Raw genomic sequence first — 20,727 nt, 5'->3', positions numbered from 1 at the left:
TGGTTAGGACACCTGCAGCTCCAGGGCCAGTTCCCTAGATGTTTCCAAAGACATTCTCTTCCACAGTCTGGTTGGAACCTCACAAAAATAGCCATGAAACAAAAAGGTTTAGATTTGTAATTAAAAAAAGTATGCCAAAACAAAAAGAATCTACTGTATAAAACAGGAAACTATATTCAATATCTTGTAATAACCTATAATAGAAAATAATTTGAAAAAATGTATATATGTAACTGAATCACTTTGCTGTACATTTGAAACATTGTAAATCAACTATACTTCAATTTAAAAATGAATATAGGGTTTCCCTGGTGGCGCAGTGGTTGAGAGTCCGCCTGCCGATGCAGGGGACACGGGTTCGTGCCCCAGTCTGGGAGGATCCCACATGCTGCGGAGTGGTTGGACCCGTGAGCCATGGCCGCTGGGCCTGCACATCTGGAGCCTGTGCTCCGCAACGGGAGAGGTGACAACAGTGAGAGGCCCGCGTACCGCAAAAAAATAAATAAATAAAAATGAATATAAATGGGCTTCCCTGGTGGCAGAGTGGTTAAGAATCTGCCTGCCAATGCAGGGGACACAGGTTTGAGCCCTGGTCTGGGAAGATCCCACATGCTGCGGAGCAACTAAGCCCGTGTACCACAACTACTGAGCCTGTGCTCTAGAGCCCTAGAGCTACAACTACTGAGCCATGTGCCACAACTACTGGAGCCTACGCGCCTAGAGCTCATGCTCCGCTACAAGAGAAGTCACCACAATGAGTAGCCCCTGCTCGCTGCAACTAGAGAAAGCCTGCGTGTGCAGCAATGAAGACCCAACGCAGCCAAAAATAAAATAAATAAATAAATTTATTTAAAAAAAAAAGACTGTATCATTGTGAAGTGTCAGTGGAGTGTCACTGTCATAAAGATGAGGCTTGGGATGTACCAAGGGTGTGAGCAGCTGAGGTGGAGTTGAGGTCAAGGGGCCAGGAGGCCGGATCTTTGGGGGCACGATCCTTGAGTGCATGGTGGCCCAGCGTTGGTGACAGGAACAGCAATAAGGGGAGGACAGTAAGGCAGGCACTAAAGTCTTCAAGAGACTCCTTATTTCCCTCTGGAGTGAGGACTCCTTGAGAACAGGACTGTGGCTGTAATGAACATGGCTGTGACCTCAGTGCCTGGCACAGAGTAGGCACCTGATCAAACTCGAATGAATGTATACTTGGTATGCAATTTGATCTTTATCCTTGACAGTTGAGGAAGACTGAGGCCAGGGGTTCCACAGAAGTGTCTGTGCATTTTTGAGTCTCAGTGGGGAGTGTTTTGGGTGTGCGCACATTTGAACTCCCTTCCACCTGCCCGTCTCCCCCCCGCCCCCAACTCCTCCCCAGCCCAGGCTTTCTGGTCCCTCAAAATCAGCCTCCACACTGCTTCCCTGGCTGACTATGTCCCTCTACTGAGGATGAGACCAAGCTCATTGTAGGATGGTGAGGTCTCTCATGTGCGGCCAACTCTCCCTCAGCCCCTTGGAGCCCTCCAGGTCCATGGTCTTCCCTTGCTCTCTGCACCCACCATGCCCACCTTCATCCTGGAAAGCTCCAGGGCTCACTGCCAGCCTGGTGAAGCCCTGCCTGCCATTCACACTCAATTCAGGGGGCACCTCTCCCATCAGCAAGCCTTATTTCTCCCTCTGCCCTACTGTCGGAGTTATTTCTGCTGAACAGGACCACGTGGAGCCGTAATTACCTGCATCTCACCCTCCTGCTCCAGGAGACTTCAGCCTACTGGCGGCAGAGGTCAGGTCCAGGTCACGTGTGTCCCTGGAACCCAGTACAGGGCACTGGTGTTTGCTGCAATGCCTGTGTTTGAGGGTCTGTGTGGACCCGGGCAAGCCACTGCAAGGAGCCGTAGGGAGGAGGTATGGACTGTGGGCCACAAGGTGGGATGGAGAGGAGAACTAAAAGGCTTTATTACCAGCAAATCTGTACACTGTACACTGGGGTCCAGCAGGGCACCTGAGCGGTCCTCCCCAGGCTGTCTGCCTTGTCCCTCCAGGCTAGAGTGAGTGTGGGGGTGTGTCTGCAGATGTCCATTGTTCCCCCGCCCTCTTGTCCCAGGGAGAGAGCCTTCCTCTCCTCCGGCCGCCACGATACTCGGTCAGGGCCTGTCGCAGGGAGCCGGTCCCTTCCTGCGCTCGCGGCTCAGCAGCGTCACCAGCTTGGCCTTGAAGCCCAAGTGGGCGCCGGCGCGGGCGCAGCCCCCGGCCTCGTCGCCGTCGTCGGCCAGCTCCAGCTCCAGCAGCCGCCGGTACTGGGCCTCCAGGCTGCTGTCATGGGCCGCGCCGGGCCAGCCCAGGTCCTGGCTATTGTGGTAGATGTGGCTGGCCAGGGGGCTGCGGCCGCCCGGGCCCTCCTGCTCCGGACAGCCGACGTCGGGCGCTGGGCCGGCGTCCAGCACGCACAGGTTCTCGTACAGGTGCTCGGCGGCGTCCGGAAGCCGGCTGGCCCGCTTGCACACCGACGCGTAGAGCGCGGGCGCCGGCTCGTCCGGGGCTGCGGGGCCCAGCACAGGGGGCAGGCTCTGGGGCCCGGGCTCGGCCGCGCGCGCCCTCCGGGAGCCGGGCGCCTCGGGCCCCGGGGGCACCTCCCGCAGCTCCCCCGGAGGCTCCAGCAAGGGCAGGGAGGTGGCCCGCGGCAGGGGGCAGGGCTGGGGCCCCGCCGTCTCCGGGAGCCGCTCCCGCTGGCGGGCGATGGCGGCGGCTACGGCCCCGCATAGGTCGCGGGAGCGGGGGCTGATGAAGGCGAAGAGGCCCTCGCCCGAGTCGCAGCGGCGGCCGGCTTCAAAGGAGAACACGCCCTGGGCACGGGCGGCACGGGGAGTCAGCGGCTGAGGGGCCGCCCGCCAACCGCTACCCTTCCCTGCGGGACCAGTGGGGCGGCCGCCCAGCACCTCACCTTGTCGGAGCCGAACTTGCGCAGGAATCGGTAGGGCCAGGTGTAGAGCGCCTGGGGGCTGGCGGGCTCGTTCAGCTGGATGGAGTCCTGGCCCAGCAGCAGGAGGTAGGGCCCCTTCAGCTGGCAGCGGGCGGCTGCCTCTGTCCTCTGTACCACCACTGGAAACTCGCCCACTGCAGGCACGGCGCCGTGAGGGCCACAAGCACAGCCCCCCGGGGGGTCCCGGAAAGATCCCAGCCCTGTTTGTGCTAGGGCTGAGGCTGCCCCTGTACCTCCCCGACTCACCTTCCTGCCAGGAGGAGTAGATGGAGTTCTCCTCCATCTGGACCAGGCCCTTCTTGGGAGCCTCTGCTTCCCCTGGTCCTTGGGAGCTCTCCCCTGTGCCCTGGGGAATGGGACAAGGTCAGAGGTTAGTGTCCCATCCACTCCTCTTCCCACATCCTTTCTCTGGGGTTCATGACAAGCAAGGGCACCCAGAGACTTGAGTGCCAGTCCCAGTTCTGCCCCTGACACACTGCAAGACCCTGGACACCCTTCTGAGCCTATTTCCCCACCTGCAATCCCCACCGGCTCCCCCTTGAGGGTGCTGAGTGCTATAAAGCAGAGGGCACAAACGAGGCTGTCCATTGCCCTTGAGGTTGGCCAGCGACTGGGCCGGCCTGTGTGTGTCCCTGACAGCTTGGAGCAGTAAAGGGGTGGGAGCTTCAAGGGTGGGACCCACGAGTGAATGGCCACTTGTTCCTCCCATCTCTGGCCTCTTTCCCCATCTCCCACCATGTCCTTTGGGCTCTGACCCTGAGCTCTCCATCATGACCACCTTGGCCCATGGTACCATGGCCAGGGTCAAATGCAATGGCTTTCCACTGGTCTCCTTGCTCCTGTTTATTTCCCTTTTTTTTTTTTAATTATAAGAATTGTGGTAAAATATACAACATAAAATTTACCATTTTAACCATTTTAAAGTGTATGATTCAGAATTTTATCATCATTCCAAATGGAAGCCCCGTACCCATTAACTGTCACTTCCCATTCCCCCCTCTCCCCATTCCCTGGCAACCCCTAAGCTGCTTTCTGTCACTATAGATTTGTCTCTTCTGTATTTCACATTAATGGAATCATAAAATGTGTGGCCCTTAGTGTCTAGCTTCTCTGACTTAGCGTGTTTTCAAGGTCCATCCATGTTGTAGCATGTATCAGTGCTTCATTCCTTTTTATGGCCAAGTAATGTTCTGTTGTATGGATAGACTGCATTTGGTTTATCCATTCATCAGTTGATGGACATTTGCGTTGTTTGCATCTTTGGGCTATTGTGAACAATGCTGCTCTAAAGATTCTCGTACAAGTTTTATTTTGACACCTGTTTCAGTTCTCTTGGGTATACACCTAGGAGAATTGCTGGGTCATATGTTAACTCTGTGTTTAGTTTTTGAGGAACCACCACTCATTTCCTTTTGGTCCATCACGGATCCTGTAAAGCTTTAAAACTCTCAGCTTCTGTGTCCAACTCCCCAAAGGCTTCTCCTCACACTCAGAATAAAATCCCAAACTCCACATGTGGCCCAAGGCAGTTTCAGTTGGCTCCCACCGGACTCTCCACTGTTGCCTCTTCCTGGGCCCCCTCTCACTCCTTACCTTCCAGCCACACTGGCCTTTCTGCTGCTTGAACATCAAGCTTTTCCCTGGGCCCTTGCCCATGCTGCTCCCTTAGTTCAGGGGACTCCTCAGACCTGTGTTTAGGACACTCTTTCCTCAGATCTTTGCCTGGTGGGTTATTTTTCCTCAAGGATTCAGGCGCACTCTCCTCTCCTGAGAAGCCTTCCTGGACCATCCTAACATCCCCCTACTCACTCCTGCTCCCACCCAGCCTCTCATTTTCTCCATAGCATGCATGGCCATCTGAGATTTGTTCTGTGGGCTTCTGGGCTGTTTCCCAGGCTTCTAGGTGCTTGGCAGGTGCTTGCTGAGTGATGAGATGTGAATGAGCATGGAGATGAACAAGGTGTGAGTGAACTGGTCTCCCCGGCTGGCCCCTGGATGCCTTACCCGCCCACTCTGTGCTCACCGGGAAGGCCAGCTGGCAAATGGGGGCCATCCAAGACTGGCGGTGCTGTGCGGCCAGCAGGTGGCTTCGCTCCGTGGTGGTGAGCAGGAAGGCACCAGTGTCCCGCGGGCAGCTCTCACCGTCAGCCGGCAGCACGGATACGCAGTCAGCCAGGCGGATGACCCGCCGCTCTCCTCTCCGGCCAGGCCCCACAGACCTGTCACCTGTTGGCCCCAGGCCACCATCCCGGACCTCCCAGCTCTCTAGCCGTGCCACGCCTGATGGGCCTCCTGCATACAGTAGACCCCATACCTTCCTCCAGGACTTCTGCAGGAGATGAAGATGGGGGAGATGACCCTCGGGTGGCAGTTCTCCCTGCAGCTCAGCCTAGCACAAGCCACTTAGCAAACACTCCTGGCCACCTAGGCTGGCCTCTGCCTCGCAGCTCTTCAGGCCACAGAGGATGCCTTGCCAGAGCCAGCCCGGCAGCAGGAAGCGTCTGTGCTTGGAGTCGGTCAGCCCTAGCTTCAAATCCACCCCACGCTTTCCTAACTGTGACCCCCCCATAAGCACTAGGATCCTCGTCTCTCAAAAGATTATGAGAACACGGGGCTGGGGCTTCTACTGGGCAATGTCTGTAAAGTATCTAGTGGCCAGAGCAGACCACCTGACACTACTGCTTTGTTGGTGCACCCACCCCCTGTAAAGAAAAGGTCAATTGGGCCACGGAACAAGGGCTGGGGCGGGAGGGAGGCCTCAGTCTCATGATGGCAAGGAAGGAAACATGCAAATAGCGTCGAGCAAAGGAAACAGACGGTTTATCTGCCTGGGCAGCAGCTGCAGCTGAGCTGTGTGTGTGCAGGGCCTGCTACCCCAGGACAGGGCTGGGAGGAGCTGAGCCCTCTTCTGCAGGATGGAGCTCCACTTTTGGGGGCTCCTCCAGCTCAGCCTCCAGCCCTCTCGAGGGGCCACAGTGCCACTAGTAGATGGGATGGAAGGCGGTTGGATTAACCAGCCTCTCAGCTCTGCCCTGCCCCAAGGGTTCCATTCTTGGCTCCCCCCGCTCTTGGCTTCCCATCTGTAAATGAGGCAGGGTCTCGAAAAGGCCCACTCAGCCCAACCTGCTCAGGCTGAGAATGGGGCTCTGTTCCACTTCCCCACACCTGGGTTGGATTCCCCACCTGGACTCCTACCCCCATTCTCCCAGGTTCTGGTGGGCTGTCCAAGGCTGGGGCAGAGGCCCACCATCTGTCCCAGGCAGCTGCCTGGCAGCCAGGGTCCCCACCTTGCCAAACTTGATGTGCTGCTGGTAGAGGATGCCGTCCTTGATGGGTGTCTCCAGAGGCTCCATGGCCATGGCCGCCGCTCCGAGGGCCTGAGGAGACTGGTGACGGGCCGGAGGGGAACTCCTCACACTTCCCCTTCTGGCCACTTCCCCCTCCCTCTGTCCAGAGAGGCAGCTGCAGGGTTGGGGGAGGGGAGCCCTGTCTTCGGAAAAGGAGCTAGGATGGGGGTGAAGGGCATCACATATTTCTTCCTTGGGGTTCCAGCTGGCCCAAGGTACCCACTAGTGCCAGGCAGGGGCCTTGGACCACCAGATGACCCGTGCCTGCCTGGGTCAGCTGGGTGTGAGCCTCTGACCGCAGGCTGGCTCCCGAATCAGGAGCTCCTACCCCTCCCCCATCCTGGGGCTGTTGTGTACCCTGGGGCCTGTCATTCCCACAGCCTGGTCCCTACCCCAGGACCTTTCTCTAGCCAGACTGGCAAATTCCTTGTTTTCCCCCTTGGAATCCTGGTTGGTCTGCTTGTCTTTATTCTGGAAATAGTTCTAATGTTCACTTGCTCCTCTCCGTCTTCACAGCCCCTATCCATTGCCAGCTTTGGCATCTCCCCTTTGAACCACGTCCCCACCTGGGCCCACCGGGCCCTCTCTAACCCCAAACCAACCTGTCTCTTCCCTCCCTAAATGCTTCCTGGCTCCCAAGTGCCCTGAGGTTTAGCTTGGACTCCTTGGCCCAGCATTCAGGGTGCTGGGTATTCTGGCCTCCACCTCCCCCAGCCTGGCCCCTTCAGGGCACCTCTCACCGTGCTGCTCAGGGCTCTGGGACTTCTTCCTCTGGGAGGCCTCCCCAGACCACCCCACGCTGTCTGAGAGCACAAAGGCCCCAGCCCTCATGGCACGGCCCCAGCCACGTGAGCATGGGTGGCACGCCCCCAGCGGGTTCCCTGGAGAGCTCACAGGCTTTTTAAGCTCTGCTTCTTGCTAGAGTCCTGTTTCAGTCTTGTCTTCCTGGAGGCCAGTATGGGAGCTCTGCATATGAATCTGAATCCTGAGAACAGCCTCATTTCATTTATTCAGTGCCACTTCTGGGAAGGAATGTGTAAACAGGCTGAATACTGTTTGGTGGTCACATGTGGGGTGTGTAGCTTCTCGGGCAGGAAATCTTTTCCAAGGGCCTCATTCACCTGGCTTTGTGCCCACTGTGGCCCAAGCAGCCCTGAGCTCTGGCAGCCTCAGACACCATGTCCTTTGCATTCTCATTGCCATTTCAGCGATGAGGAAATCAAGGCTCAGAAACATTAAGTAACTTGCCCTAAGCCACACACCAAGTGACAAACATGGCTTGAGCAACTGCTGTCCTGCTGGGATAAGCATGTGGCTTTGCACATGAAGTGCCTGGACAGAGGAGCTATCACCAATGCTTTTTCTGTCTACCCTTTGCAAGATGCTGAAATCCTGGCCCATTTGCCAGCAGTCCCGTGACCGCTGCCCACATTTATTCATGGCTGATCTGTCTGTCCCACTCACCTGTGAACTCCTCAGAGGGCAACTGCCTGGCTCATTTGTGTCCTGAGCCCAGCAGATACCTGGGCACAGAGCTGGGTCAGTGGGTGCTTGTGGCCTGAGTGGCAGTCCTGTGGCATCTGCTGCCCCCTTGGCAAACAGAGCACAGGGTTCCCTACTGGGAGCCTGTGTGGGCAAGGGGCCTGAGGCAGGAAGTCTCCTCCTAAAGGGCCTTAGGAGAAGCCCCAGGACCTTTACACAGTGACAGGAAGAGGGAGGCTGGGGCAGGGCTGGAGATTATAACAGCCAATCAGAAAGACCAGTAGACCCAACCAACCATTTCCCCTTGGTCCATCAGTGTGGTTCTTCTCTGAGTCATAAATCCAGGTAGACTAGAGGAAATACCCTAAGCCCCCAGAGGGGAACCTGGGTAGGCAGCTCCTTCCACAACTGAGTACCAGCAGGTATGGCAGTAGTGGTGGGAGATGCCAAGGCCCTACCTGAGAGGGGCTCTGGAGGTCAGAGGGTGAGGCCTGCCCAGGAAGCACAGGGCAGAGAAGGCAAAACACAGAGGCTGAGACCAAAAAGGCTGGTGTTTTAATGGCAGCTGGGATAAAGAGGAGCAAAAATAGTAATTCTGGGGGGCACAGGGAACAGGCAGCCAGGTCCAGCCTGGCCCAACCCAGGCCAGCTGGGCCGAGGATGCTGGCTTCTTGCCCACGGGGCAGGGGTGTGTGGGAGGTGGCTGGAGCCCCAGGGACGGAGGCCCCTTGGAGAGAAAGAGGGATGACAGCCAGCTCAGAAGTCCATGGAGCTGTGGGCCAGGTAGTCCTTGCGGCCGATGTTGCTAACCTGCTTCGTCTGCATAGCCTCGAGTTTGGGGCAGTCGGTGATCCGATGGCCCAGGCCCCCACAGAAGGCACAGCCACGCTCTCCTGGGGGAATGGGGTAGCGGTGGGTGGGGGAGGAGGGTCAGCATGGTGATGGGGCCAGCCTCTGTGCCCCAGACCCTGGGCCCCCATCAGACCCCCAGGCCACTGAGGGGCAGAATGGACTTGTTCCGTGGTGTTCCCGTCACGCCCCCATTGGACTAGTGTCTCCCACCCCGTGTCACCTCCAATGTCCAGCATGGACTCGTCCCCGCAGTGCAGTACTTGCAGCACGGGTGGAACCTTCTGCTTGGCCTCCAGCAGCAGGGCTTTGAGATCCATCAGCACCGACTCATCTGTGGGGGTGGCGGGGAACCATCAGGTCCAGCCCTGGGCCCTGTAGCCAGGACCTGGCTGGTCATAGGTGGAGGACCCAGGGGACAGCCAAATGTGGCCCTGGTGGCAGACTCACCACAGGCCTTGTTGATGAAGGTAGTGGCAATGCCTGTGTTTCCTGAGCGCCCAGTGCGGCCGATACGGTGCACTGCAGAGAGAGGGAACAGAGCATCTGGCCCACTGCCCAGGGGCTGGGACCTAGGCCGCAACCCCAGCCCCCCGAACAGCCCACCATAGTTCTCGATCTCCTCAGGCATGTCATAATTGATGACGTGCTGGATGGCAGGGAAGTCCAAGCCCTTGGAGGCTACGTCTGTGGCCACTAGGACATCCTTCTTGCCCTCCCGGAATGCCTCGATGGCCTTGGTTCGTTCCTCTTGGTCTGGGAAGGGTCAGGTAGGAGCTATTAGAGCGACAGCAAGAGTCTGGGGAGTAGTGGCAGGCCGGCCAGGTAGGGGAAGGGATAAGATGAGGGGCTGCTATGGCAGCGGGGTCCATGCCTATGCACGTGCCACGCTAACCTTTGCCCCCATGGATGGCCACAGCCTCAACCCCCTTGAGGAGCAGGTACTCATGGATGGCGTCCACATCTGCTTTCTTCTCTGCAAAGATGAGCACCTGTCCAGGAAAGCCAACTCCAGTCACAGGGGCTGACTCCTGGGCGCCCCCGCAACCTTCCGCCAGCATGCTGCCCCTGGGCTAGCCTGGCTGGCAGCACTCACGGGCGGCGGTGTCTTCTGCAGGCACTCAAGCAGGTACACCATCTTGGCTTCCTCCTTCACATATTCCACTTCCTGCCACCACCAGGATCAGGTTAGGTGGTCCTGAGAACAGGCTCACCAGCCATGGCCCTGCCACAGAGGATGGGCCCCCAGTCCTGGCTAGGAGGTGACCAGAGAGCCTCTTGCCAAGGGCTGGGTACCATGAGAAGGCTTCCTGCTAAGGGCTGTGGCTGTGAATGAAACCCCTAGTGCCCACAAGGTGGCCCCCCACCCGGCTCCGATCAGCTAAGGGAGCCTCGCCAGATCCATCCCTCACAGGTGAGACTGCCCATCAGGAGTGCTTGCCCACCTGGATGACATCCAGGCTGGCAGCCCCGGCACGCCCCACATTGATCGTGACAGGCTTTACCAGGGCGCTCTTGGCAAAGTTCTGAATCTTCTTAGGCATGGTGGCACTAAAGAGTAGAGTCTGTCGCTGGCCCTAAGGAATAAGAAGGCTGGGGCTGAGGGCACGTGGGGCCTGGGGAGCCTGAGGGGCTGGGACAGTGGGTGGGCAGCACAGGGCCTTAGGGCCCTCCAGAGTTGAATGTGGTGTGTAGGGGGAAGGTGGCAGGAGCGTCCCGGCCAGGTGGGGAAGGGCACCTTGAAGTAGGAGAAGATGGTACGGATGTCACCCTCGAAACCCATGTCGATCATGCGGTCAGCCTCGTCCAGGGCCAGGTAACGACAGATATCCAGGCTGACCATCTTCTTCTGTAGCAGATCCATGAGGCGCCCAGGGGTGGCCACCATCATGTGCACACCACTGGGGACCAAGGAGGGACACTGACAGCAGGGCCACCTGCTAAGCCCTACCTAGAGGCCGGCACTCCACCTTGTTCTGCCCTCCAGCCTCTTTCCTATCTCTCCTCACCTGACGCTCCTTGTCACTGCCACCACCTTGCTCTATGGACGGCACAAGGCTCTCCTGGAGAGCGCTGCAACCTTCTCGACCACCACTCTGTTCCACTGCTCTACCCGAGCCATGTGGTCACCTCGGCCCCACACACCCTTCCCCCAGGTCACTCCTCTTGCCCCCAGGAGGACGGTCCTAAATCTTCAGATAGGGCTCAGCCTGTGCTCCCACAGCTCCCTTTGTAGACCTCAAAGGCTCACTTTCGTAGTACAATGAGCTCATCTTTTCCATGTCTGCAACCTCCCTGACTAGCAATGCCTATGAAACAGGAACTGGGTTTGGTCTGTCTGTAACCCTGGACATCTAGTGATGTCTGTTGGGAACTGCACTGTGTGGAAAGGGCACAGGTCCAGCCATGCCCCAGAGCCTCAGCCTCCTCAATGGGTCACACTGAACAACCCTGACCTTCCTGGACACCCCGGGGCCCCCACCTCTTTGCCTTCTGCCTGGAATGCTCCGGCTCTTTGACCTCCCAGATGCCCCCGTTCCATCTGCTGTGTTCCCACAGTACCTCACCACATCCCTCTGTCCCACCCCAACCAACCTCCCCATTAGACTGGGGCTCATTGAGGGCTGGGCCCATGAGAGGCCTCTGCAAGGATCTGTCGAGTGGCTAAAGCAAAGGGTCCTTTAGCTTGTCTAGGCAGCGACTTTGGGGAAGCCCTTGGGGCGGGGGTGCCTATACTCACTGTCGGATGGTCTCCATCTGCTCTTTGACGGACATGCCCCCGATGCAGAGAGCACAGCGCAGGAGTGGAGAGCTGTCCTCCTGCAGCAGGCGGCAGTAATACTCCAGGATGCCGTGGGTCTGCCGGGCCAGCTCCCGCTGCAGGTACAGGGGCAGTGGCTGGCACCAGAAGGTGGCCCCATCTGCACCCTGTCCTCCAGGCCAGGCTTTCTTACCGAGGGGCAGATAATGAGTCCATAGGGCCCTTCACGCTTAGAGAAAGGTAACCTCTTCTCTTGCTCCAGGCAGAACATGATGACCGGCAAAGTGAACACCAGTGTCTTGCCTGAACCCGTGAAGGCTATGCCTATCATGTCACGGCCAGACAGACTGGTGAGAGAAGAGAGGCCTGAGGGTCAGGTTCACTGGAATACAGGGACTACTTCTCATCTAGCAACCACTCCTCCCCAGGGCCACCAGGTTCACACTCACATGGTGGGAATTCCCTGGATCTGAATGGGTGTTGGGTGGTGGATGCCCTTCTTCTTCAGGCCTCTCAGGATGGCTACAGAAAACAACACTGGCATCATCCTTGTGTCTCATAGGTACTCCAACAAGCCCCCAAAGCCAAAAAGTTGGCACTATGTCCTTCACGTTACAAATGATGAAACTAAGACCCAGAAAGAAAAAAAGAAAGAAAAACAAACACGCAGACTTGTCCAAGGCCTCTAGGTTAAGCAGAGGCAGGATTCACACCCAGGTCTGTTTAAGGCCGTCATCACTTGCCCACCAAAGCTCCCTAATGACAGAAATTGGTAAATATGAACAGTTGCAACAACTGAAAAAGGAGAATAAAGACAAATCTCTCCTTCTCAAATCCCTCATCCCCACTGACTAGACCCAATGCTGCAGTTGCTGGGCTTGGTGAGGGCTAGGCTGCAACCTTGCAGATATTTCCCTATCAAAATGTGGTGTTGCTCCCAGCTCCCAGGCACCTGCAGGAAATTTCATTTCCTTGAAGCTCTTGATGGGTGGTGGGATACCATCTCCTTCCACCAAGATGTGGTACTTCTTCCGTACACGCTCATGCCGCTCTTCAGACATGCTCAGGACGTAACGGGGTGGTGTCCAACTGTGGGTGGGTGGCAAGAGTCAAGAGAGCCCCTGGGCACAGCTGGCTTTGGGGTGTTCCCGCCAGTCTCCACCACATACTGTCTGAAGTAAGAGTGACTGACTTTCCAGACTGGAAAGACATACCTAGTTTTGATTGGATCGTCATACGTGATTCCCTTAGCCATCTCCTTCACTGACATCAAGGCTGAGGAAACAGATGTGGCTCAGGGCTGGTTCCTGCTTCCCAGAGGCCAGGCCCTTTGAAATATAACATGCCTAGGACTGGGGGAGGAGGCTCAGTCCACCTCCTCTCTGCCCTAGCTACAGCCATACCTCGACCCTCAGCCACACTCTCCAGGATCTTCTCCTCTTCCTTCAGTTGCTTCTCTTTGGCAGACTCCTTGCGGGCTGACCAAACAAGCAGAAGATGTCAGAGAGACACCAAAGCAGTGCACCAAGCTGAGCCTCCCGCCTGCTGCCCAGCCCACCTTCAGCCTTCTCTTTGAGGTGCTGGTGCTGATCCAGGAGGCTGACGTTGGACTGAGGGCCCAACGGGATGTCGTCCTCATCTCCCCGCGCCTCGCTGCCGCTGTCCTGCTGCTCCTCTTCCGCAGCTCCCTTGCGTCTTCGCTGCAGCAGCTTCTGGAGCTGAGGTTCCACCAGCGCCCCACAGAGCCGAGCCCAACGCACAGTGGGACATCGGGCCCAGGGGCCTGAGTCAGGATCCTGGCTTTTGGGACTGGGTTCTGTGCCCAGAGGCGCACAGCTGCCCCACTCCTCAGATCAGGTCGCCAGTTCCTCGTTTGCCTGGGGACCACGCTCCCGTGTACTTGACACCTTACTCCGCAGACCGGGGACCACCCCCCATCCCACCGCCAAACCCCCATCTCCTGCCCTCGTTCCACCCTCGAGCCGGGGCCCTCACCAGCAGTTGCCGGCGCTGTCGCAACGGCACGTACGGCACGTAGTCCTCGTCGTCCTCATCGTCTGCCTCGGAGCGGCTTCCTGTGGCAGTCGCCTCGTCGGTGCGAGCCCGCTGCAGATACACACGAGTCAGACCCGGACCCCCGCCCCCCACTTCACGATCGCTCGCCTCCCGCGCGGACCCCCACCTGGCTCCCACCTTCCGCTCGGGTTCCGATTCCTCCATCCTCTGCTGCACGCATGCGCACCGCGGTAAAACCCCCGCCTCGCCTATGATGAGATCCAATCAGATGTGAAGAAACGGACGTCGGCGCCTAGCAACGACCTCTAAGTGCCGGATCGCGCAGAGGGACAAATTTTCTCCTGAGCCCCTGTCTTGCGGTGTGGCGTCTCCGCCCCCTGTGGGCGGCTACGCAGCTGTTGCCAGGGCTGAGGGCGAAAGCGTCAGGCAAGGCATTGTGGGACGCTGGAGGACTTGGAGCACGCGCTGAAGGCGCAAAGCGAGTCGGGTTGAGTCGTGGGGACCGCTGATCCCGAAGACGGCGGTGTGTTGGTTCCCAGCCTCGCCCAGGGCGTGACGTCACCCTGCATGCCCCCGCCAGCGGACACTGCGCCCTCTCGTGGCCGGGGTGCGGTGGGACCCAGCCAGCTGGGATCCCGACCCGCTCTCTATTCCCGCCCCCATTAACCGGCGCGGGCCAAGGAGGGCAGGGCAGGGCTTGAAGAGAAAGTGACTCAACACACGCTGCCGCTCTGACTGGTGTTCTCATCTGTGTGAGACGCCTATGTTCAGAGTGGTGAGGGATAAACAAAATGATGACGGTGGGTTTTAACTGAGGGCCTGTATATGTATGTAAACGATTATTTAATGTAAATGCTGTAACAGAGCTCAGAGTGTGACTGGGGAACCAGAGAAGGCTTCGAGGAGACCTGCATCTGAAGTTACAAGGAAGTGTGGAATCTCAGAGCTGGGAATGCAAGAGAGGGAGAGGCTTCCTGATAGAGGGTCTAGCAGGAGTGAAGTTCTGGCCATGTGCAAGTTCCCAGGGAACAAAGTGATCACGTGGCCCGTGTGGGGTTGGGTAGTCAGAGCTAAGGCTTTAAGGTAGACCCAGAGCATGCAGGGCCAAGACTATCAGGGTGATTTCAACTTCACTGGGAACTTTTAAAGACGAGTGATGGGTCAGTGCTGTTTTCTTCCTTCATATATTAAACATGAGTATGTGCTGGGCATTGTGCGTAGTGTCGAAGCAGATAAAAGATGAACAAGACACAAACCTGGCTTGTGAGGACCTTACAAATTAGGTGAGGAGACAAACACAGATAACTGGTTTTGAGATTAAGAAATCTCTAAGACACAAAAGGTACCACTTTTGGAATTAGCATAAACGCAGGGCAAACTTGATTCTCACAGTAAAAGTGGCTTCTCAGTTGAAAGAAAGGGATGTGAAAGTTATGGTGGAATTCATGAACAAAGTGTTAACTGGGAAGAGGGAAACAAGTGAGCAAAAGTCGGAAGCCCCGAGGGTGCCAGGCCTAGCTGGAGACTGAGGTCATCAGGTGTGGAGAGAGCGTGCCAGAGGCAGGGGCCGGGCTTAGAGGGCCCTCAATGCCATTCTCAAAAGTCTTCTTTCTCTGTATGTAAAGTGGCTGCTTGATCAGACCTGCAACTTTGAAATGATGAAGCAGAATTTTAGATAGTTGTGAGAATTCAATTGCAAGGCAGGAGCCTAGTGTGTAAGAGCTGAAGGGAGAGAGGAGCACAGGTAATAAATACACAGAGAAAAGTTTCACAGAAGTGTCCACACTTCCTTGGGGATTGGCCAAGGGACCAGGAACTGTGAGCCCATGGTTAATGCTGTTTTACCTCTTTGGAAAAGGAAGCGCTTGTATTGGGGCGGGGTGGGGGGGGAGAGAGAGAGAGAGACAGAGAGAGAGAGAGAGAGACAGAGACAGAGACAGAGACAGAGACAGAGAGAGAGAGAGAGAGAATATATGTGTCCAACCTTGGAGGAGGGAGGGACTGGTTTCCGATTCTGCTCCCAACACTCCACAAAGGGCTCTTAGTGACTGCGTCGCCACTACCACTGTCGCTCCACACACTGAGCTCAGGCTAAGAGTTGGTTATAGTAGGAAAATGGAGAGGATTCGGGACAAAAGTGTGTGTGAGGCATTTCTAGCAAACTATTATATTAAAATCTGAATTCACTAACCAGATCCACGGTGGGGAGGGGGGGATAAGATAGTTCATTACTCTCCTAACTCTCAACTACTTAGGCTGCACGTCCATTCCCATTGTAAAGTCAAATCCAATTTATAAAAACTCCATTTACCACCAACTTCCCCTGACAACTCCAATCGTCCAGGCTATAGATGCACAGTTCACAAAGTCCTCAAGGCTTCCCCTGATACCTTCTCAAATCAGCTGCACAGAGATCAAGTTGCACCCCTCCAACTCATCCATCTTGGAGGGAGGGAAACTAAGACAGTGTGGGGAAGGGGTTGCTCAGGGTTTCCATACCAGAGTCCTCCCAATGGGTGAAATGGCACAGATGCTGCTGGCATACAGGCCTATGCTCTAATCCTAGTTGGTCAAACTGAACTCAGTAGAGTCACCTTCTTGTCTGAGCTTTAATTTCCACATCTGTAAAATGGAATAACAGTCCCACTTAGCATTGCTTCGAGAATTAAGCAGAAACGATGCCAACCTGTTGACAGGTAGCACATGCTCAAGAAGGTTAATGACTAAGAAGGACTCCAATGCTTCTGAGTATATCCTTCACCCTCACTCCCCACCCAGACAAGCGAACCACCAACATACCAACTCTGTGTCCAAATGTTGCTTTATCTTTCGGCAGGAAAGATCTTCACAGTATCAAAAAGAATTGAAAAAACAAGTAAAACAAAATACCAAACACAAAGAAAGCAGTGTTGGGCCAGCAGTACCATCAGCCCCCAAACCCAAAGGCCAGCCCAGCCCCCGGGCTCTGAATGTGGAGGCTGCGTAGCACCAGGAAGCGGTTCTGCAGAGGTCCTGAGGGGCCCCAGCACACACGGCATCTATTCAGCTTTTGGTTGGTCCGGGATGGCAGGGAGGGTCTTGGGCAGGTGGGTGGCGATGTGAAGGAAAAAGGTGTAGACCTTCAGCTGGCAGTCAGGGTCTCAGGACACCCTGAAGAAGCTTGATCTGGCAGGGGCTGAGAAAACAGAAGAGCATGGCCACACGGTGAGCAATGGCTCCCACCCTAGCCTCCTCATGCTGCCTCTGAGTCTCCACAGGTGCCCATGGAGGCAGGAACAGCTGCCTACTATTTTTGTCCCCTGGGCTGAAAACACTGAACAGACGATCACCTCCAGCAGGGGATGAAGGTTAAGTCACAGTTGGGGGACAGAGCCCTGGCCCCAGTGAACATCATCCTAAATCTCAAGGAAAGTGGACAACACTCGAGGAGCCCACAATGCTCTGCTGTAGGCCAGGGTGGAATAAGAGGCCAGCCTCTGGCATTGCGCTCCTGTTGACAGTGAAGAGGCCACCTATGCACTCAGACTCCTGCCTCAGGCTCCAGGTACATGGCCCGGGCTGGGTCCCGAGTCTGTGCCAGCACTGCTTTCTTAACGCACTTGGGGCTCACAATCACGCTATGAGGAGGGTGGAGAAGGTCAGAGGAGAGCATTCACTGGAGGGGAGCATCCCCTGTCTTGAGAAAGAGATCAGCCAAGAGGGAGTGGGAGAAAATTATGGCTGGATGAGGTTTCCTAGATGACAGGGGCATTGGGCTGTAGGAGGAGGTGTGACCCGTTTTCTCTCATGAAGGGCAACAGATGAAGGTGCCTGGGGTCCTTGTAGCTCCTGGTTCTTGTAGAAGTGGTGAAGAAAGGCAGGAGGGCAACCCAGCCCTAGCAGAAGCTCCTGGGGGCATGGATGTATCAGTCTGGCAAAGGATCAGGAAGCCCAGGCCCACAGAGCAGAGGGGATGAGGTGAGTCTGAGGACAGTCCTGACTCTGGGGTAGTACAAAGGTGCCATAGGGAGCCCAGCCCTGAAGGCTGCCCCTGGGAAGCTGAGGTCAGTGTCAAGGGTGGGGGGATCCTCACCCAAAACGGGACTCGGGGACTCAGCCCAGGGTCCAGAAGTCTGTTTCCCTGGCACTGGAAAGAGGAGGAAGAGGACAGGTGAGGACATCCTCCTGGGGGGTTCCTGAGCTCAGCCCACTTGCCCCAGCTTCCTGTTGCCTTGAAGGCAGCTGTGTGGTTGCCAGCCAGAAAAGGCCTGACCCCAGGGACGCATCTTAGGGTGAACTATGGCACTGCATAGCCATTAAGCCCCAAGCCCAGGACCAAGGCCTGCCAGACAGCCATCTCTTTTGCCCTTGGTTCCCAGCCCACCACTGCCTTCTCAGTTTTCAGCCTGGACCATCATCTGATATGTCAATATTTCAGACAAAAGGACCCTTGCAGGTGACTGGGAGAGGAGGCCAGAGCCCAGGTCGGGGCCAAGCTCTTCTTCCAGGAGGCGGTTTCACTACCAATTTCCTCGTGGAATCTGTCCTGTTTGGGGAAGAGGGCCCACCTATTCCTCTATGCCTAAATGACTTCCAAGGCCTTGGTCTAGCGTGGCTGCCCTGTCACTGTTCCCTTGGGGCTGTGTCCTTTTCGCATGGCTTCAACTCGGAAGCACCTTGGTAGCCTGCGTGGAGAAGCCAGGCCAGGCAAACGAGATTCAACCCTCAGGCTGATAATGTCAGGCATGGGGGCAGCCCTCTGAGGCCCATGGCCTCCTGGACACTTTGGGAGGCAGCTGGTGAGGGAAGTAGAGGCCTGGCAGTGATACCCCAGGAGATGGCAGGGCTGGAAGGGCCCTTCAGGAACACAAGCAGGAGGGCTCTCAGGAGAAAAGATGTGGCCAGCCGAGCACCTAGTCCCAACTCTCTATGCCCCAGAGCATGAAATGGCCTGGCAGGGGCACAAAAGGTGGCACAGCATGGGAAGAGAGGGTGCATGCAACACTTGAAGGGGGTCTCTATACCTCACTGAGCTGTGCTGGGAGTGGTTTTCTTGAGGCTGAAGTTGGTCCAGTTCACGGCAACTTTCTGACGCGTTTGCTTTGCAGAATCCAAACAGAACCTGTTAGGTTCGGGAGATGCCAGAGAAGCACAATCAGAGGTTCCCTCCTCTCTCCATTGGACCCTCTTCTAGACCTGTGTGTCATGGTCACTAAAGAAACCAGGTCAGCTCTGCACAACCCCTCTGGCTCCCAGGTGTTGGGGTCTAGCAGTATGGGGCTTCCTGGATGAGATGCCCACAGGCCCAGGGGACAATGTGTAAAGAGAGTGACAATGCCTTAGGATACAGCCTCCCTCCTCACCCTGTATTTTACTCTAGCTATACTGAGATGCCTTCTGTTCCTTCAAGGATGATGTGTTTCTTCTGCCCTCAAACTCTTTTCATTTTACTTGGCCCACTCATTCCTATTCCTCAGGTTTCAGCCTGGTTACCACCTTTTTTGGGAGGGCTGCCCTGGCCACCCCACCTCTCAGCTTGGCCATTCCTAGGCCCTAGCCCCATGCCCTTACTCCTCGGACAGCACTTATCACTGGATTGTATGTTTATGGCTCTCTCTCCCCACCTAGATGGACTGTTTGATTTGCCTCTGCCCCTCAAACTCATCCCCGGCAGAGCAGAGGAAGTGCAGGTGAATAAAACTGGAGAAAGCCCTTGTTCTTGGGGTCTGACATGCCTCCTGCTCCCTGTCCCTTGCACCTTCCCAGATGACCTGTCCTGCCAAATCATCCTGGCTACCTGTGTCCCAGCAGATAGGCTGGTGGGAGAGAGCCAGGAGGGGCTGGACAAGTTCTCCCTCCAAGGGCACATGGCTGAGGGTGAGGCCTTTCTGAGGCTTGAGTGTGTATGTGTGTCGGGGGGGCCCTGGAGTCCACCGTGAGCGGGAAAGCAGGCAGCCTCATACCTACCTCTTGAAATACTCCACCTCCCGGTCAGTCTCATCCATCTCCACCCCATCCATGTCCTTGGGCAGGAACACATCGTCTAGGAAGACACAGCCAGGAGGGCTCAGTGCTCACAGCCAGGCGTCTGGGTCATGCTTTTGGGGCAATGCTGCTCACATGTGAGGACTGCCCTCCACCCCATGGCCTGGCTGGGTGGGGGGGTCAGCCACTCAGTTCCTGGTGCACTCACCCAAGGAGGAGGCTGACTTCTCCTGCTTGTTGCGGCTCCGGCGGCTGCGGGCCTTGCCCTGTGGCAAGCTCTGTGGCCTTGCTGGGCCTGAGGGCTGCACAGACTCCTGCTCCAGAGGCTGTGCCTTGGCTTCACCTGGCCAGTTTTGCCAGGAGCTGCCCTTCTCCTTGTCAGCTTTGGGGCTGCTAGCCCAGCCTGGTCCTGGTCGGGTCCCCTGGCTCCCTTCTCCAGCCTCGGCACAGCTGTCCACTCTGGGAGGCTCTGGGGCCTTGCTTGGCTGCTTGGGGCTGGGGGTCTGGCCCTTGGCACTGGGAGTCTCAAGGCAGGCTGGGGACTGGGGAGCTGGGCTCACCTTGCTCTTCTTGGCCTGACTACCCTGTCTCTTGCCCTTCCGTGGCTTGCCACCTGAGGCCACAGGCTCAGGCAGCTCCTGCTTGCAACCAGGGACCTCCTTTACACTTAGCTCCTCAGAGCTAGGGTTACCTGGCTTGGGTGTCTTGACCCAGATCACCCGGGACAGGTTGGGCACGGTGTTGAGTCTCCTCACTAGCCCATTCTCAGGGATGATACCAGGAGGGGGGCCCCTCACCTCTGTCCATGGTGGGTGGAGACTTCTCATTTCTGCCCATGGTGGGGCTGGCTCGCCTGGAGCATGTAACATATGGTTCTGAGGGGAGCCCAAAGTCAAAGGGGACAGGTCAAGGTTAACGTCAGGCCGTTGCTCTGAGGAGCCATTGAGGTTTGAGGGGGCTAGACTCTGAGGCTCTGGCTCAGCAGCCCCCTCTTTAGTGAAGCCATTGCTGTTCATGCTGAGCTCACACACACTGAAGCTGGCGCAGATGGAGTCCTTGACAGTGTTCTTGATCTCCTGTAGACGGCTGCTCAGAAAGCTGTTGACCCGATCCAGCTCCTGATCGGGCCACTCCAAGAGCCTCTCCCTGGTAGGCCTCAGCTCCCGGCTTCCAGAAACACTACGATTTGCCTGCTTTAGAGCTTCTGCTGCCAACTGGGCCTTCTCCTTTTCCTGCCAATACAAGAGGCAGTTTCCGCAGGGCCTTGGCAGCTGCCAGGCACAATGCGACACCTGACATGTCTGCCTCTGGCCCAGCTTTGCCACTAACTGGCTAGA

General features: G+C 56.7%; 3 protein-coding genes across 18 annotated transcripts in view; all 3 read right to left on the bottom strand.

Annotated features, from left to right (window-relative positions):
• Window positions 1–1,923: 1,923 nt before the first annotated feature.
• DOK3 (docking protein 3) lies at window positions 1,924–7,076 on the bottom strand. Its single transcript, XM_004284796.4, has 6 exons — window positions 7,059–7,076; window positions 6,259–6,357; window positions 4,995–5,300; window positions 3,218–3,317; window positions 2,933–3,105; window positions 1,924–2,834 (listed from the first exon to the last, which is right to left on the bottom strand). Exons 2-6 carry the CDS (start codon window positions 6,328–6,330, stop codon window positions 2,136–2,138), a joined length of 1,350 nt encoding a protein of 449 aa, XP_004284844.1. The 5' UTR covers window positions 6,331–6,357; window positions 7,059–7,076; the 3' UTR covers window positions 1,924–2,135.
• Window positions 7,077–8,333: 1,257 nt separating this feature from the next.
• On the bottom strand, window positions 8,334–16,596 carry DDX41 (DEAD-box helicase 41). 3 transcript variants are annotated; one of them, XM_004284795.3, is made up of 18 exons: window positions 16,226–16,596; window positions 13,604–13,674; window positions 13,406–13,516; window positions 12,969–13,128; window positions 12,814–12,888; window positions 12,625–12,685; window positions 12,363–12,499; window positions 11,860–11,932; window positions 11,604–11,757; window positions 11,390–11,526; window positions 10,388–10,550; window positions 10,095–10,226; window positions 9,746–9,817; window positions 9,545–9,641; window positions 9,256–9,405; window positions 9,100–9,171; window positions 8,873–8,983; window positions 8,334–8,693 (listed from the first exon to the last, which is right to left on the bottom strand). In XM_004284795.3, the coding sequence occupies exons 2-18, from the start codon at window positions 13,628–13,630 to the stop codon at window positions 8,557–8,559; spliced, it is 1,869 nt and encodes a 622-aa protein (XP_004284843.1). In that variant the 5' UTR covers window positions 13,631–13,674; window positions 16,226–16,596; the 3' UTR covers window positions 8,334–8,556. The 3 variants fall into 3 exon arrangements, with proteins under 3 accessions (XP_004284843.1, XP_049564174.1, XP_033270762.1); XM_049708217.1 differs by lacking the exon at window positions 16,226–16,596 and having other exon boundaries at window positions 13,604–15,188; XM_033414871.2 differs by lacking the exons at window positions 12,969–13,128; window positions 13,406–13,516; window positions 13,604–13,674; window positions 16,226–16,596 and having other exon boundaries at window positions 12,625–12,738; window positions 12,814–12,890.
• FAM193B (family with sequence similarity 193 member B) overlaps window positions 16,230–20,727 on the bottom strand; it is a 31,542-nt gene continuing 27,044 nt past the window's right edge. For 13 of the 14 annotated variants that reach the window (XM_033414858.2, XM_033414860.2, XM_033414859.2 and 10 more), the window contains 4 exons: window positions 19,599–20,622; window positions 19,373–19,448; window positions 18,430–18,527; window positions 16,230–16,601 (listed from right to left, as the gene is read on the bottom strand). In XM_033414858.2, the coding sequence (XP_033270749.1) occupies window positions 18,431–18,527; window positions 19,373–19,448; window positions 19,599–20,622 (1,197 nt within the window). In that variant the 3' untranslated portion in view covers window positions 16,230–16,601; window position 18,430. Of the gene's footprint in view, window positions 16,602–17,498; window positions 17,553–18,429; window positions 18,528–19,372; window positions 19,449–19,598; window positions 20,623–20,727 lie in introns of all 14 variants that reach the window. The other variant, XR_004479566.2, reaches the window with a different exon arrangement.

The sequence above is a fragment of the Orcinus orca genome, chromosome 3, assembly GCF_937001465.1.
Source record: "Orcinus orca chromosome 3, mOrcOrc1.1, whole genome shotgun sequence".
In the NCBI taxonomy this organism is placed as follows: Eukaryota; Metazoa; Chordata; class Mammalia; order Artiodactyla; family Delphinidae; genus Orcinus; species Orcinus orca.
The sequence above is the reverse complement of the archived record's forward strand: the minus strand, read 5'-3'. Positions and strand labels throughout refer to the sequence as shown.